The 17,844-nt window shown below is 40.6% G+C and overlaps 1 protein-coding gene across 1 annotated transcript in view; it reads left to right on the top strand.

Annotated features, from left to right (window-relative positions):
• SORCS3 (sortilin related VPS10 domain containing receptor 3) overlaps window positions 1-17,844 on the top strand; it is a 523,893-nt gene that overhangs the window by 428,113 nt on the left and 77,936 nt on the right. Inside the window, exons 10-13 of the mRNA XM_006920878.1 lie at window positions 6,106-6,252; window positions 7,945-8,047; window positions 13,105-13,181; window positions 16,104-16,195. Coding sequence (XP_006920940.1) covers window positions 6,106-6,252; window positions 7,945-8,047; window positions 13,105-13,181; window positions 16,104-16,195 — 419 coding nt within the window. The remainder of the gene's footprint in view (window positions 1-6,105; window positions 6,253-7,944; window positions 8,048-13,104; window positions 13,182-16,103; window positions 16,196-17,844) is intronic.

The raw sequence follows: 17,844 nt of genomic DNA, 5'->3' as shown, positions 1-17,844 counted from the left end.
GGGTGGAGGGAGGAGGCGGTTGGTGGGAAGAAGTGCAGAAGTGAAAAGCATTCCATATGTCAAGAATGGCATAAGCCAAGATTTGGACAGCTGGTATAGATTTGTCTATGAGCTAGCCAGTCTAACTGCATCGATGCTTAATAGGTACAAGAATGAGTGCTGAAAAGTTGGAGTTCAGATTCTAGAAGGCATTTAATATCAAGGGAATAAATTGGATCCTGACACTATGTAGACCATGAACATATTGAAGATTTTTAGAGGGCATTGCTATTTTGCACCTGGAGATACATTTTGTGATTTAGATACAAAACTCAATTTAATTGGTCTCTAAGGGTCATCAGACTTTAACCTCCTTCATGGGAGATTCTCATAGAAACTGAGATTGGGTACCATATGTCCATTTAACAGAGACTATAATTTTTCTAGACACTGAATGCCCTTGAGTATTGCATCTGGGAAAACCAGTAAGATTTCACATTCAATTCAACTAAATTAACACACTTTCATGGAATGTATTTTGTTTGATGAAATGAGGCCGGTGCAGTGATCACAGTCTGAATTTTATTAAAGATATGATTTCTCATGTTGTAAGATCACGAAAAAGGAAGGTTAATTCTAACTTGAGGAATTTGAAGAGACTCGCAGGTGAGTTAGCTTAAAGGATGAATGCTGGAGCTTGGGAGAAGGACATTGCCTCGTGGAGTCCCAGCATCAGAAGATATTGGATTCTGATGAGTAGAAGTCCATTTTTATAGAGTACTGAGTGGTCTCAGGGAATAGTAGAAATAAAGATTTTAAAGATACCATTAAAGAACTTGACTGAAGATCTGGGCATTTATTGGATGGGCTATTATTTCTCTATATGTTTCCCCTACATCTACATACCTAGTGAGTTCCAGGCACGATGTAGTCTCCTATGCCAAGTTAATGTATAACTTTATATTATAATACAATAGGATACTATACCTGTATCTCCTTGTCTGAAATGTTAGAGATGCCTTTTGGTAACACAGATGTAAAGTGGCTCGAGCTGACCATGGCCACCTAAAGCGGCTAGTCTATAACTCCACCTTCCACATGGACATTGAGAGACTCTGCTTGGCAATGGAAAGAGGACAAAGAAAGAGAGAACTTATTTGAGAATTCATTTGCAGGTCTTGGCACTGAGAGACATTGGAGACCAGTGGGGATCGACCCCATTAAACTCCCAAAAACCTCATAAGGCAGAGACATTGTTTGTTTCATGGTCCGTTGGAACAGTCTACTGCTGCACAGAGTTTCTTGCTGGTCTTCTCTTTAAAGCCTGCCTCAAAGTACAATATTATCATGGATGTATTTACAAAATCAGGGGATAAAATAATTCTTGAAGGTCAAATAATAACCCATCTCTTCTTTGAGGTTTCAGAGCCCATTCTATCAAAGCAAGGCTTGTGTTGACCGTGAATGTAGTCCATGATGTGTGCTCACCATTATTTTTATGACATTCTTTTCATATAGAGCTCTGTTGTGGTTTCTTCACATCCATAACTGTAGACTATATTTCTTCTTAGTTGCTCTCCACTGATAAATCAAGAAACAAATATTCTTTTCAACATTCTCAGTTATAGTATAGAAACATTCTCTGAGCTTCTGGTCTGATGTATTTTTTTTTCAATACTTTCCTGGATATTAAGCATTTAACTTGTGTAACTCCTTATAATAAAAACAACATACTATGCAATGCCTTACGCTAGCATTGTTGAATAAATATATAATATGAGCTACACATGCACTTGTAAATTTTCTAATACCCACATTAAAAAAATGTAAAATGAGGCAAGCAAAATTAATTGTATGGTATATTTTAGTTAACCAAAATATCTAAAATATTACCATTTCAGCATATGTTCAGTATGAAAAGTTACTAATGAGATACTTTATACTTTTCCATATTAAGTCTATAGAATCCTAGGTATATTTTGCACTTCCCACACATCTCAATCCATATACTAAATTTTCACCAGAAATACTTGATTGGTATTTACATTTCATTAAATATACGGTAGAAAAAGCAGATTTACAATCCCAAGTTATTCCAAACGTATTTAAAAGTTTGCCAATAATTGAATCATGTATGAATATTTAAATTGGTTAAAATTAAATAAAATTAAAAATCAATTTCTTGGTTCTACTCAACACATTTCAAATGCTCAGTAGCCATATGTGGCTAGTGGCTATGGTATTGGACGACACAACCCTAAACGATTATATACTTTTTCTTATTTATCACAAAATCTGTTTGTGGTAGGTGCCATTCCCCATTGTGCCTATGAGAGTACAGTATGGTGCCGAAAATTTGTAACATAGCTCAGATCACACAGCTGGTAAATGGTGATACCACATTTGAATGAATTCATGTCTCTTTGACTAAAAAGGCCAGGCTTCTCCCATTATGCATATTTTTACATTAATTTTTTTATTGAGATATAATTTATGTACATAAAAAATTACCCTTGTGTTATAACGGGGTATATAGTTGTATAATTTCCACCACAATCAGAATATAGAACAATCCCAGTCCCATCACCCCAAAATATTCTCTCTTATGGCCTTTTTGTAGTCAGATCTCCTCCCACTCAAAGCTACTGGCAAACACTGTCCTGATTTCTTTATTTCTCTTTCCAGTTTTGTCTTTTCTAGAGTGTCATATGAATGGAACTATACAGCAGATATTCTTTTGAGTCTGGCTTCTGTCACTTAGACAGATGCATTTGAGATTCATCCATGTTGTTAAGTATCAATAGATGTTCCTTTTATTGCTGAGTAGTATTCCCTTTTGTGGATATACCACAGTTTGTTTATTCATTCACCAGTTGAAGGGCATTTAAGTTGTTTCTACTTGTGTGTGATTATAAACAAAACTCCTATAAATATTCACATGAACAATAGTTTTTATTTCTCATGGATAAATACCTAGGAGTAGGATTGCTAGGTTAAAGGTAAGTATGTAGTTAGAAAAAACCAACGAACTGTTTCTAAAGTGACAGTATCATTTTGTATCTCCACCAGATATATACAAGTGTTCCATTTGCTTCACATCTTTGCTGTCATTTGATATTATCAGTTTGCATGTATGTGTGCTCAGCCATTCTGATAGGGGCCCAGTGGTACCAATTGTGGTACCTAATTTAATTTGAAGTTCCTCGTGACTGATTATGTTGACCCCACTATACTTGGATGGATAAAATGCAACTCCCTGAGTCATCCTCAGTGTTCTGGTCTCTTTCGCATTCTTACTGATGTTTCCTTGCTTTCCTTTTCCCTAATGGTTGCCTTTCACCCTCTGTTTTATCATGACCTTAGGTGACCTTTGTTTGGCCAGATGGACAGTTGGTTATAGACTCCACAGGGACATTTTCCAAACTGACCTTCACTGGTCCCTCACCACAGGTCCCACTCTAGGGACAGCCCAAAGCAGACCATGGTAATTGTTTTTCTCAGCAGAGCCCTGGCTTTCTTGTCCTGAGGGACTAGGGAGGTGAGAGACAGATGACCATGCCACCTGGACTCAATGCCCTGCCAAGGGACCACTGTTAGTTTTGCTTTGGAATTCAAATTGATTCCCGGAACAAAAATGGGCCATGTAGGCTTGAAACCTTGTACTGTCCTCTTCTATGGGGACCACCACCAGATGGTGTCCTTCTCTTTGTACTACTGGGGCCAACAGCAGCCGTCAGGCCTCCAATTTTAAACAACAGTGAGAAGAAGCATATTTAAAGCCGCTGCCAAGTATCTCCTTTGATGAAGAAGAGTTAAAATGTGTGTCTCTTTATCTAATTCCTTTACACTGCATGTAGTGAGAGTAAGTTGTGTTTCTTGATATATACGTATCTATGTATGTATGCATACATGCATATACAGGCATGAGTCTACTAGGCTGCAGCATAAATGGATTTCATATTTGGGTTGCAGTAAAAATGTTTGAAAGTTGTTGGCCTAAGGTACACAAAAGCAAAGTGACCTCCAAACCTATTGTCCATTTATACAAGATATGGAGCCAAGAAGCAATTCAGTAATAACGTAAGAGCTTTGGACAATCCACATACAAAGGGAAAGTGTTCTGGTTCTTTCAGAGAAGAGTGAGATGACTGTGTCATTCTGTACAACTGCAGGAGAAAGGACTTCAGAGCTGCAGATGGCTTCCCCGGAAGTCTCTCCTTTCCATATCATTTCAGTCTCCATTCTCCTAATTTTGCTCTCAGAATATATGGGGCACACAGAAAATGCCCATTTGAATGGTGAAGCTCTCTATGGGAAAATATGGTAGTGACTATTCTATCTGCCAAACATGCTCATCCAGAAGAACATGGGAGACACTGAATGGCTCGTAACTCATGGTATAATGCATCATGCTAGAAGGCAGGGGATGGGGTCTGAGTCTGAGTCTGACTTTGTATTTTCCTCCTGGAAGTGGAGAGCAAGGCCCTGGGTACATGTTGGAGCGGGACCATCTGGCTTAGGGGGGATATTTCTTGGAATCATTACATGGTGGTCCAAAGAAAAAGTACCAGTTCTGTGGCTAAAGAAAACACCAAAAGGCAGAAGAGTCTAAAGAAACACACAGATTCCATTCTCTGTGAGGAATAATTGACAATCAGTTTTTTTTTTTTTTTTAAGTCTTTGTGGTTGGATTTAAAGACTGAGGTGATCCGAGGGCATTCTAACCCCTGGATGAGGATATAAGATGCCAGCCTTCCTGAAACAGCACTGACTTTAAGCAGCTAGGGCAGGGGAAGGGTGTGAGTGACATGACACCACTGCCCCCTCCCCACATCTTGGCTTCTCTCCTTACTCACCCTCTGGTCAAGTTGGAAATTTAATCAATTCCATTGTTGGCCACTTGTCAAATACCCTCGGTGGTATCTTTCCCAGATAATTCTGTTTTCCTCCTGACAGTCTTTGTTCATTTTTTGTTTGTTTTTATTTCGGTTGGCGTTCTTTTTCAAGGTTGGTCAGGTTACTAAATTTTTTTTTTTCAAATTTAAAAAGTCATGAACTAAATTATGTCATTAAAATAAAAGAGCTCACTTCTGTGGAATTCTTTCCTACTGGCATTCTCACAGAACTGCATTAACTCAGTTAACCATGATCCTTAAAGAATGGGAGATAAGTACAATTGAAACTTTGGATCTCTGTGATCCAGAAAACCTGCCATTTAACCTCTCCCTTAAGTATAGTTAAACTATTTAAATTGCCTTTCAGCTTTGGAACATGCTGGGATCCTACGGGAAGTAAAGAAAATCTTTCTTTGACATAAGCTGTTGTCAAAGAAGTTCTTATTGCCCAGGATGTAGATATATTAGGAATAAAAGTTTGAGTAAATCCGTATTTACTCCAGAACCCTTCTAGATCATGAATCTCTTTTTATCTTCTAGCTTCTTATTTTGTGGTGATGCTCTATTCCCTTTGTAATATCAAGGCTATGTAGAGCTCAATAATCAGGAACTCTAGAAAGAGTGCACTGCATTAGCTCATCTATCTATTGCCAGCCAACTGAGGGAAGACAAGGGAGGGAGGGACGATTCTGCCGATTTCAAAGTGATCATTGGCTGAGACCCAAAAATAATATGGAAGTTCTCCATAGTCACACAGTGAGCTAGTGACACAGCCAGAGATAGATTCCACGTCACCAAACTTGGTCATCTCCCAAAAGTATCTCAACTTTCATCATTAAAGTTTATACCTCAATGCCTTGAAAACCTGTTTACAAGCCCCATCTGAGTAATTGAAGAAAGGGATAACTCCTACCGTTGTTATCGACCATTCCCACCTCAGAGGGAATGCTAATAGTTGATTAAAGATAAGATCCTGTGAAGCAAAGTGCAGAAACACGTAAGTGGGAAAAAGCAAGTGGGTAAGAGGGGAGCAGGACATCTGGGCTGCGGGCAAAGGCTACAGAGATGAACTTTAACTTCTCTTAGAGACCACATATCATATGACATATTTCATCATGTTCCTCCTCTTCTCTCTTGTACCCCTAAGATCCTGTGGGAAATGCTGGAGCTTCTCCAAGACTATAGGCATTTTGGCCCAACATGGTTTTCCATCTCTCGCCCTTTTTCCTAGGTAGCAGGTATCAAAGGAATATTCCTGGCAAACAAGAAGGTGGATGACCAGGTGAAGACATACATCACTTACAACAAAGGCAGGGATTGGCGCCTCCTGCAAGCACCAGACGTGGACCTGAGAGGAAGCCCAGTACACTGCCTGCTGGTCAGTCACCTAGTCTCATGGGAAGTCCACAGGGCAGGCTGGTGACCCAGGGATGCTGTGTCAGGGGCATTCTTCCAGCAGAGGGTCTTAGGAACTTGGCTAGGGCTGGGCAATTCCAAGGGTGGTGATCTATGAACTCAGACAGCCATAACACCTAGATGGAAAGTTGAGTTGACTCCTACAGGCTTTTACTGAGAAAATACCATGTGCTCTCTCTCCTAGTAAGATGGAAATAAAAACATATAAGAAAAAGTGCCTGTATTCCAGGGTCCCAGACAGAGTTTAATGTGGCAACATACCTCTTAACGGATGCTGTTATGATATAATTTGATAAGTGTTTGATGGATGTCAAAGTAAGCAAAAGTTGCCTTGGAAGCCCAGGAAAGGTCAGGCCGGTGTATCCACACGAGATAGTCTGTCAGCATTCCCAAGCTTCCAGCTGTATGGAATATTGGGGTAAGTGCTATGGAGGACAGGATATATAAGATGCTATTTCTGCCTTTGGGTGCTGCAAGTCCCGATGAGGCAGGAAGTCAGGTGATTAACAGGGACATTCACAACCCTCAGTGCCGTCTTGAAGAGGACCTAGGCAAGAAATTCTTCTAAAATCCCAGAAATGGTTATGTTCCTCGTTAGCAAAAAGTTGCCTTTTGCCACTTATTAAAAAGGCTTATTAACCACTTATATTCTAGACATTATTTTAAAAACTAGAGATAGAGTAGTAAATAGGGCAGACAGGGCCTTTTCTTCTTGGTAATATTGGTGCAACTCTGTTTTTTGCTTAAGGTGCTAGGAAAGTCAGAGACGAATGCCTGCCTATCTCAGGAGGGCCTTTTCTTCTTGGTAATATTGGTGCAACTCTTTTTTGCTTAAGGTGCTAGGAAAGTCAGAGACAAATGCCTGCCTATCTCAGGAATTGGTCACAGCATCATTCCCTCCACCTACCCCCCACCCCCTGCCAAAAAAAAAAACCCTTACCCATGGCTTCATCTTATTAACCTAATTTTCGCCATTCTCTGATTTCATCATTTTCATATTTTAATTTATTATATATGTTAAATGGATACAAACATTATACATCCCTATAAATCCCTAATTCTTTTAAAGAACACCCAAATAGGAATAAATAAGTAAATAAATAAAGAGCATAAACTTATATGAGTTTTTGACAATGGCTGCAAACATTTTAAGTAAAATTATAAACGGGAACCAAATACGTAAAGCAGAAACAGAGACAATCTAGTTGAAGAAGAGGGTAGACGGCCTGGAGACTGTTTCCCTCGGCTTCCCCTTTTCACCCCTCTCAGTGGTCCTTTAGAGCTCTAAGAAGCAGAGTATGATGATTAGGATCAAACACGGGAGAAGGTCAGTGTCACGCTGTGGGGAGAAGTAGTCAGGGAGGCTTCATAAGGCTGGCCATGAACTAGATCTTGATGAATGGGATGGGGGTGAGGAAAGGAGGGTAGGACATACAGTTGTGATGGGAGCAGGGGCAGGTGCTCAGGGCAGCTTCTGATGTGAACATATTGGCGATCTCAGGTAGAGATGACTCCTGCCCCAAATTAAGCGCGTGGCTCACATACAATCCTTGAGGTTTCTGGAAGCTTAACATCCGGAAGCCCCATGTCTGGGGGGCGGGGTGTGTGTCAGGAGTTTCCTGGAATGAAGCTATTTTCTTCTCCTCCATTGTAGCCCTTCTGTTCCTTACACCTGCACTTGCAGATCCCTGAAAATCCATATTCCTCAGGAAGAATCTCTAGCAAGGCGACAGCCCCAGGACTTGTGGTGGCTACAGGTAAGGAAGATGTTCCTTAGGCTTCTTCCTCACTGTGGGCTGCTGGAATATATTTATAACCTCTTTGGACTCATTTGAGCACTGGATGAAAGCTATGGGCACTCTCCCCAGAAAATGGGCAGGGTTTGTGCATCCCCAAGGCCATTCTAATAACCCAGGAAAAGAGTCCCAGACCCTTGTAACTTCTAGGTTAATGTATCATCCCACCCAGTCACAGAGCAGTACCCTGTGCTTAGCAAGAGGCTAGACTTCCTCTCAAAGTAAGAATGATTGTTTGCAGTAGAGAATTCTCACTTTAAGAAAATGTGATATGTGAATTTCCTAGCTCACCAAATAAGTTGGGGTAGTTCTTTCTTTACACAGAGGATTCTTTGCAAAGAGTTTCACCCCAGAGCTCTTTTTAATCATGAGGTCTCTGGTGCATGTAAAGGTTTGTTTACACATGATTAACCACTTGCTGAGAGCCTGGGGGAGAAGGCCAAAAAACTTAAACTTGCATTGTTGGAACCAGTGTCCACTGAACATCAATCAGAAATGAAGATAAAGCAACTCTGAAATGAAATGAAATTCAAAGTCTCTGGGGGAAGGTGCTCTGATTAGCATGCATTTGATTTACATACACCTTTGGAGGAATACATTGATGACATAAAGCAAGGCAGGCTTCTAATATTAGAAGTTAGAGCTCTTGTGTTAGGCAGCTTTTTTTTTCTAATGAAAGCAGATAAATTCACAGTGACTTCCTGAGATGGAGCATTCTGTTCTTTCTCATCAACCTGAAGCACTGGCCGTGCCATGACCACGTGCCTAGACATGGCTTCCTTGTCCAGGCCTCCAGCTATGAGAGCTTTAAACACTACCCATACCCAACCACTCCAATCAGACTGACAACTATCATAGCCTTCTGGCATTCCAGTCAGCTCCTCTCAACCCCTCAGGGTTGGGATCCACCATGTTTAACACCACTGGCTTCAGGGAGCCCAGGACAGTGAGTGTGAGGGCAGGCTCTGTTGCTGTTCTGATGACTTGGGGAGTGATCCCCAGAGTCTGTAATCTGTGTGGAACTCTGGGAGTGCTGCTCTCTCGATCTCCCCCAAGGTCTGCAGGAGGCCCTGGACCAGAGTAGAAGCAATACTGGAAAACAGTAATCAGAAATAACAGTTTATGTTATTTAAATGTGTACTGTGTAGCCAGGCTTTGTTCGATGTGGCTTCATCACTCTGAACTGTATTTTCATTGGCAAAGTGGAAATAATTGTACTGACATAATAGAATCGAAGGATTAAATGAAGCAGGACTTAAAATGCTCAGAACGGTTCCTTGGATGCTCAACACATGTTACCTATTATCATTAATATTATAGAAGTTTAAAACCACTGTTTCTGCAGCAGAAGAATACGATCTGTTCATCTCCTTCAACAGAACCCATAAATGATACGTAAACACTGTGCACACACCGAACGCACTCGGGAGCTCTATCACCCACTTCCCAAGCTGGGCTCTAACACCAGCCTTGTGAATTGGGCTTAATTCTTTAACCTGTGAGCTTCATTTTCCTCATTTATAAAACAAGAATGTTTTCTGTCTTGCGAGGGTATTTAAAAATTAGAGGTGGAAGAGTATGTCTGTAAGGCACAGTGGAGTGCTCAGAGCAGCAGTGAGTGGGATCACTGGTGGTCGTTATTCCCCGTGACCAGCAAGGGCCTCTAAATTAGTCTGATGTTAAAGCTTTATAAATGAACACATGCAGACATTGACTTTTTTTTTTTAATTTTTTTATCCATATATTTCAGAATTGGCTAATTTCTTTTTCTCTTCCTTTTGTAACTCTTGTAACTTTGTTCAGCTTTTTGCCAGACCCTGGAAACTCATAGGGACGTAACATAGCTGACGAGATCCTGATGCAAATCTAGAGGGTAGATTCTCTGGCACATGCCTCCTCATACCCAGCTTCTCCTTACCCTGCCTGCCAGCTCTCTCTGCGAGGTTATTTGCTATCAGAAAATAATTATGACGTTAGTCAAGGGTTTCTTCAATGTCCTGCATGGAGCCTGTCTCTCCAGGACCCTTTTCCACATCCATACATTTCACCTGCCTTCAGGTATCAGTGAACCTGGGCTCTTTCCCCCTCTACTCCCAGCAATCACTGCCTCTTCCCGTCTCACACTGATATGTGGTTTCAGGGAAGTTGCGTGGATGAAAGTATATCCCAAGATCCATCTCTAATCCCTGCTGAGGCCATTTAGAAGGCAGATGGAATTCCAGGCTGGAGAACTAAGCTATTGCTTTCAGCAAGCAGAATTGCTAGGGTTCTAAATATCCTTACTGCTGTGATTTGAAGCTGGAATTCATGACCTCGTATCTTCACAGTGCTTTGCAGTGTGCAAAACACTTTCCTTGACTTGATGACACGATGACCCTATGATGTAGAAAAGGCTATTACTCTTCCCCTCAATTATAAATGAAGAGATGGAGGACAATGGGGAAGAGGTGTCAGGCCCACATTTCTCTTTGGCCCCAAACTTGTCTGTCCAGTAATCATTCAGCCAGACCTAGCCTCGAGCCCCTTTACATGCCAGCTCCACAACCACCCCAGCTCCCTGCCACGTTGCCTGTAAACTCTAATGTTCAAACCCCAGTGTTGTCCCCACCATGGAGGCTCTTTCTCTCCTTGTGGTGGGTTGTACACTCTGCTTCCTCCTTTTCTGAGCCCTCATTGCCCTGAATAGGATCAGTGGTGGTAACTGAAGCATCTCGAATTCCAGAGGACTCCAAAGTTCTCTCTCGTTCTCTAGTTTCCTCTTTCTCCCTCTCTCCTTCTCGCCACCTCTCATCCTCTTCCCTCCCTTTTACTTTTTTCACAAGTGTTTCAGGAGCAGAAAAGGGTAGCCCTGGGAGGAAATAGAGGCAGAGAAATAAAAACAAGTTGTTTTAAAAAAAAAAGCTGCCTAAAAATGTAGTGGAACCTCCATGATTAACCAGCTAAGCTCTTGGTGAGAGAAGAAGCAGCTCTTGGTTCTGCTTCTTCTCTGTCTCACTCCTTCCTCCCTCCTGTCACATCACTTGAGTAGGAAACAGTTACATCTTCCAACCTGGCCAGCAGCCACTTTGGTTAGCCTCTCCAGTTCTGCTTTACCCCGTGAGACACATTATTCAGATCTTCCTTCTCTGATACCATAACCTAGACTCTTCCTGTAAGAGATTTCCCATAGGGCCACTTAGGGACTGAACATATTCAAAGATCAAGTCATCCTGGGTACATAATTTCTCTCTCTTCATCTGAGAACTGACTTTCTAGTCCCTGTGTTAGCAGCATTTCTTCCAGGGCTTTTTTTTTTTTTTCAATTGACAGAAGATATTTCAAAAAGCAGACTTCACTGTCAGTCTTGGATTCTCACCACCACAAAGCCTCCCAAATTAGTCTGGTCAAGCTTTGAAGAGAGGCTAAGGATGTTGGCAGAAGCAGCTCCTAAAGAGGGTAAGAGGTGATGAGATAGGTCCTCAGAAGCCAAGACAAGGATAATAGATTCTAGTCCTAGGGTGTATGTCTCTGCCTTTCTCTGTCCCTTCTCTTGTGCTTGGTAGACATTACTAATCAATGACCGTAATCTATTCTGTTGAAACCAAATATGGCTTCAGAATTTTTTCCAGTCCTGTGCTCCAGGCAGCCATCACCAAATGCCTCCAGTTGATATTCACTGCTCCACTCACCTTATCTTTATTTATATCTTCAAAAACCTGTACTCAAAGAATAAAATTCCAAATTCCAGACAGATCTCCCCAGAGTTGCTTGCCATGCCTCTTCCCACTTCACTTGTACCTACTGCCTGAGCCCTAAGCCCCAGGGTTATTTTTGGAAGCATGAGTGTCAAAACAAGTTGGCTAGCTGTGTGCTCCTGATGCTGATGGGAGCTCGACAAGCTGGAGCCTGGCTTTAATTTCTCATTTTGAAGCATTAAATGTCAGGGGCTCAATTAACATTTTCTTTATTACATTTTTATTGTGCTCTTATTTAGGCTACAGATGTGTAGAAGCCAACATTCCCTTCACGCTTTTTTTTTTAAAAAGAAAAAATATCAGTTAATATGGTAAATTCTTACATGTTTAGGTACTTTCCTAGTTCTCAATATCTCCCCAATGCACATCAACATTGGAACATGATTCAATCAATTGTTTACTCATTCATTCATTCCACAATTAATTATTGAGCAGCTAATTACTATGTTTGTAGTACTGTTCTAGGCTGTGGGGGGTGGGGACGGGGTTGTCCATTGTGGAAACTTGAGCAATATAGATATACTGGAAAATCTTAACCACTTTCTTTTATAATAAACATAACCACAAGGTGATGAAGTACAAGAGGAAGAAATAGAAGGACAGAGAAAAAAAGAGGGTGCAAAGCGGTAGAGGCAGTGAGTGCGATCAGTCTAGGCACAAACCAGGTGACTTCTTGACCTGCCATGCTTGATGTCCCTGGCCTGCTAAATATAGTTGTCTTATTCTGGGCGCTCTATAGCTTAGGTACATGGTCTGTACTACTGGGTCACCAAACTGCCTAGCACTCAAGAGATATGTTGACAAGTTGAAGTTAAGAACACATATACAGACACACACATGGATGCACACACACATAAAAACACATGTACTCACTCACATACTCCAGCTTTTTTAGGCTAAAATATACTTGAGGAGGGAGGTGTCCTTAGGCCCAGCTTCTCCATGCATGTTTACTTTTCCACTCTTGGCCACCTCTGGGAACAACTATTCAGATCAGTTTTTAAGAGATTATTGGTATATAGAATGAATAGTTCAAGAGGTCCAAGCTAATCAATATTTGGTCTTTAAGTCTTATCATTTAAAAATGCATTCCAGTTATATTAACTTTTTTCCTATATTGGGTTTATCTTCCTGGTGGGTTTTTGACATGACACAGGAAAGAGCTTGCACAAATCAACTCGATACAGCACTTAGAAAACCTTTACTTACTGCTGCCCTCTCCCCTAACCCCATACACATGTAATCTGAAAACTGACCATTTCAAATCCTCTGCTTATGTTTCAGGCAACATCGGCCCGGAGCTCTCATATACTGATATCGGCGTGTTCGTCACTTCCGATGGGGGCAACACGTGGAGACAGGTAACTGGGAGATTCAGGGACAGGGAAGAGGGATTTAGGGAAATTTCTGCCAACGTCTCCCCTTTCTGTCAATACCCAGGCTCATTATCACTTTGTGGTTGCAAAGAAATGGAAGCAGCCATTCAGTCTGGTCAGTTGGGCTGTCAGATTAGATGGGCAATGAGGTCAGATGGGAAGAGCACTGGGTGGGAAATAAGAACTGGAATTTTCCCAATTCCTTCATTCTTTTACTTGGCAATATATAAAGAATAGTCACTGGATACTAAGTACTGTGCTGGTTGCTAGGGATACAACTGATAAAATGGTTTCTATTATTAATGTGCCATGGGAACTTAGCAATCGGGTCTCTTTACCTTCGGATCTGTTTCTTTTTCTACAAGATGAAAGGGGTAGAATACTAAACGAGCAAAGCTGTGGGAAATCTGTGGTTGTTTAAGTATTGTGTAGGTCCAGCCATAAGTAAGTATGAAACAGCTTGGTATGTACATGACTACATGAGAAAATAATTCAGTCGTACAAACATTTGTAGCAGCACTGTCTAATAGATATGCAGCAGTGATGGAAAGGTTCTGTATCTGTGCTGTCTCCTGTTGTTACTGGGCCCTTGAAATGTGGCTAGCGTGACAGAGGAACTGAATTTTTTAATTTTATTTGTTTTAATGAATTTCAATTTGAATTGTCTCAGTGGCTACTCTGTTGGACAACACAGATTTATACAATTCAACTAGGTGTCAAGTACTGAAGTGAGGAGGCAGTTCAATACTTCAAGTCCCTTTCCTCAAGGAACTCAACATTAAGTTGAGGAAAGGGGCTCATAAATAAGTAACTGCAGCTTAGGGTGATTGTATTATTTTAGTGGCATTATGAGCATGCAGAGAAAAGGGAAGAATTGTTCTACTTGGGGAAACTGGGAAAAACTTCATAAGAATTGCTGACATTTTAGTTGAAGTCCTAAAGGTAAGAAGGTTTCTACCTGGGATAGTAAACGGAAGAGCCCTGAGTGCCCTAATGATGAAAATGAAGTCACTGTCTGAAATCTAGTTAGATAAGTTCCTGCTTGGGTCCCTTAGTGAAGATTGTCATGACCATCACCAACATCATCATCACCACCCCATTGTCACCACCGTCACCACTGTCACTAGCAAAAAAATTTTACCAGAGACCTACTAGATACAACCATTTAAAGTACTACAAAGCATATAACAAAGAATAAGTTAAGTTTCCTGCTCATAAGGCCATTATCAGGTGGGTGAGGAACAGATACATAAAAAAAAACATATCTTTAAAATATAAGATAATCTATTGTAGGTGATGAATGAGGATGGAAGCCGGAATGCAAACTCTTTTAGTATAGAAACTCCATACAGACAAACCCTTGTTCCTCCAGCTCAAGAAATAGCTCACCTAGCCAAGTGGTGACCGCAGCATTCCTTCCTTGTGCTGTTACTACTTTGGTTTTCTTTCCTTTGTTCCCAAACAGCTAAGGTTTCCAGTTTTCACTGAAGTGCTGGACAGGGCAAAAGTTGGCAGTGGCCAGAATAATAGTATTAAGAGAAAAGTGTGAGTATAACTACTCTCTCCTCTCCAGTGCCAAGAATCTTCTTTTAGTGCTCATCCTCAGACTTTGATCCAGCATCTGCATTATGTTGCTTATCACAGAGCCCACCCATGAGCTCTGGAGAGAAAATGCTAGTGTTGTAGGTTCAGAATCTATGTTTATATCTGAAATAGAAATGAATCCCCCTTATGTCTTTTGTGCATCAAGATTCACCATTAGTGTGGACATTTTTCTTTCCTTAAAAGTCAAATATGGGAAAGGAAATCAATTGAGGTTTAGACATGAGAATCCACTTGCTTTTTTTGCTATAGTGTTCCCTGGAGCATATGTGTAGGAGGCCCCATTTCTCCTACTCCCTCCCTTTCAAAACTGCCTATACTTCCTTACCCCTTCTAGTACTTTCTACCATCCCAATCTCTCCATCTAAGCTGCAAGAGCCACCATTAGTACTTAAAAGTTAGAGGAATTCTTTCCAATTCTATTTTCCTCTAAAAGATCTAAAGTAGGGGATTTATTTTCTGCTGAAGAAATGTTTTTTCCTGTTTCACTTTGTAGATTTGAAAGTCATCTATTTCTCTGCATAATAGAAGCATTGGTATATGCATTGGTATAAGCATTGGGATTAGGTCTGAAGTTCTCTTAGCTCAGAGCTTTGCATTATAGTAAATGCTTATAAAGTACCTGTGTAGATGGATAGATGGATCACTGAATGAGTGAATGAGTGAATAGATGGATGATTAGGCGATGGGCAAATGGATAAATGGAAGAATGAATAACTTTAGGTCCTTGGAAGACTTGTGTCCCAATGAGCACTTAGAGTAAGGCTCCCCAAACACCAAACTCAGGTCTTTATCCATCTTTCAGAGAACCTAGGAGGTGGTGACTAAGTCTGAGAACTCAGTCATCCTGTATACCACAATTTCTAGAGAAATGTCTTTTAACTTCCTAGATAATTTACAAACAGCACTATAAAACATAGACCGTTTATAAATTAGTCAATATCTGAATAGATGAGGGAGAAGAAAGAGCTAAGCAGCCATCTACTAAGACACAGACAGGCAAACTCACCTAGTGAGCATGCGTCTTGTGGCCTCCCCTTCTTGTAGCACATTTGTTCACAGCGCTAGTGGAAAGAGCCATGGAAATGTCATTTCTTTAACACAGGGAGAGTTAATTTGTTCTCTGCAAGCCCATTTCTTCATCTATTAAATGGGGATGATCGTACTTGCCAAACTGCCTGACAGGGTTGTTGGAAGGCTCGGAATCGAGAAGAAACGATGTACGTGAAAGACTTTGTAAACTGTCAAGCACTGTGCAAATGTAAGGTGTTGCTATGATCGTTGTTGTTGTTGTTGTTGTTCCAGATCTTTGATGAAGAGTACAATGTCTGGTTCCTAGACTGGGGTGGCGCCCTCGTGGCCATGAAACACACACCTCTGCCAGTCAGGCATCTGTGGTAAGGACAGCTCCCTACCTATTAATGAGAAATGTTTTAGTGGAAAGGGTTGGGACAAGTTATTCTGCATGGTTTTGTGCCCCTTTACCCATTTCCTCATTCATTTATTCATCTATCCATCCATTTAATATACATTACATCCTCTAACTCTTAGTTAACAGCAATAGGCCAGATAATTTAGATGGGAAGTATGATGAATAGGGTGGGGTGGTAGGAATGGATGCTGAGATATAGCAAAAAAACAAATAAAAAAGCAGGATGGAGTTCTGAGTTCAAACATACAAGAATAAGGATCCAAAATATGGTAGATATTTTGAAGTTGCTTCACGAAGAAGGTTAGGTGCATGTTGCAGATACTAAGTTCAGTATGTCTGTGAGTTTGAGATGTCTGTGATTATTCAAGCAGAGATGACCAGTAGCTGTCAGATATATTCATCTGAAAGTCAGGAGAGAGGTCCAGGCTGACACTCTAGATTTAGAGTCATTTAGCCATTAGGTGGTAATTAAAGCCATGGCAGTGGGCTCGATGCCTCAGGAGAGGGGAGTGGCTACAACAAGGAGAAACCCTGGACTCCTGTGGAACACCGATGAACACCATCATGCAGAGCAGAAAAATAAATTATGGAACAGACTAAGGAGAAATAACCGAAAAGATAAAAACTCAGGAGGAATGTTTTCATAGATGCTGAAGGAAGAGGTGAAGAATAGCACCAAATTCTATAATCAGATTAAGTCAGTTATGGAGTGAAAAACACTCTAGAATTAGACAATATAAAATGTCATTGGTGAGGTTTGTCAGAGTGGATTCAAAAGAAGTGGGGTTGAGAAGTAGATTGCAATAGATGTATGAATGAATGAATGATAAGCAATAGGGTAAAGTAGAGACAGTTTAAATAACTCTTCTCACGAAAGTACCTTATGGAATGAAGCTGAGTGTATATGGACAAGACCCTCCAGTGAGGCCAAAGAGCTGAGTTAGGATATATTATCATGATGATCATTATAATGATGATGTTACTATTGTTTTTGTATTTGCCAGAGCTTAGATAAGTCTCATGTGTGTTTATATCTTGAAGGGAAAGAATTTCAGGCTTCAGATTTAGCTAAGTGAATGTTTGAGAGTGACTATTTGGTGGTAGAGAATACGTTATCTAGAGTACACTTGGGGTTGGATTAGCCATGGTCTGGAGGATGGACCTGGGCTTAACTACCAGGCCCATGATTTGTGGAATAAGAGTTTTTAGAGTAAGAGTTTTACTGAAAAGCATCAGATTGTAATCCAGAAAAGGAATAGGATCCCCAGATGACAAATCCAAGCCTTAGCTACCTTGGCAAGCACTTAAGAAAGTTTATTTCTGGCCATTTATTAAATTAAACCATTTGAAATTGCCACTTTTGTAAGTCAAAAATAGTCACATGTTGTCAGTTTCTTAGAGCTCAGCCTAACATAAAGTAAAATGATTATATCTACCACTATGTCTTCTTAGAACGAGTGTGAGAATAAATTTTAAAAAGATGCATGGAGCTGTTAGTAAGGAAAGTGCTCTATCAACTGAAGAATGAGCTTCTAAAAGTTCCCGGTGTAATTGTTTATCATCCTTTTACTATTGGTTACATACTTTTTGGGTAATGTCAGAGGAGTGGAATTA

Source organism: Pteropus alecto, unplaced genomic scaffold, assembly GCF_000325575.1.
Source record: "Pteropus alecto unplaced genomic scaffold, ASM32557v1 scaffold177, whole genome shotgun sequence".
Lineage (NCBI taxonomy): Eukaryota > Metazoa > Chordata > Mammalia > Chiroptera > Pteropodidae > Pteropus > Pteropus alecto.
Note: the sequence above shows the minus strand (reverse complement) of the source record. Positions and strands in the feature narration are given on the sequence as shown.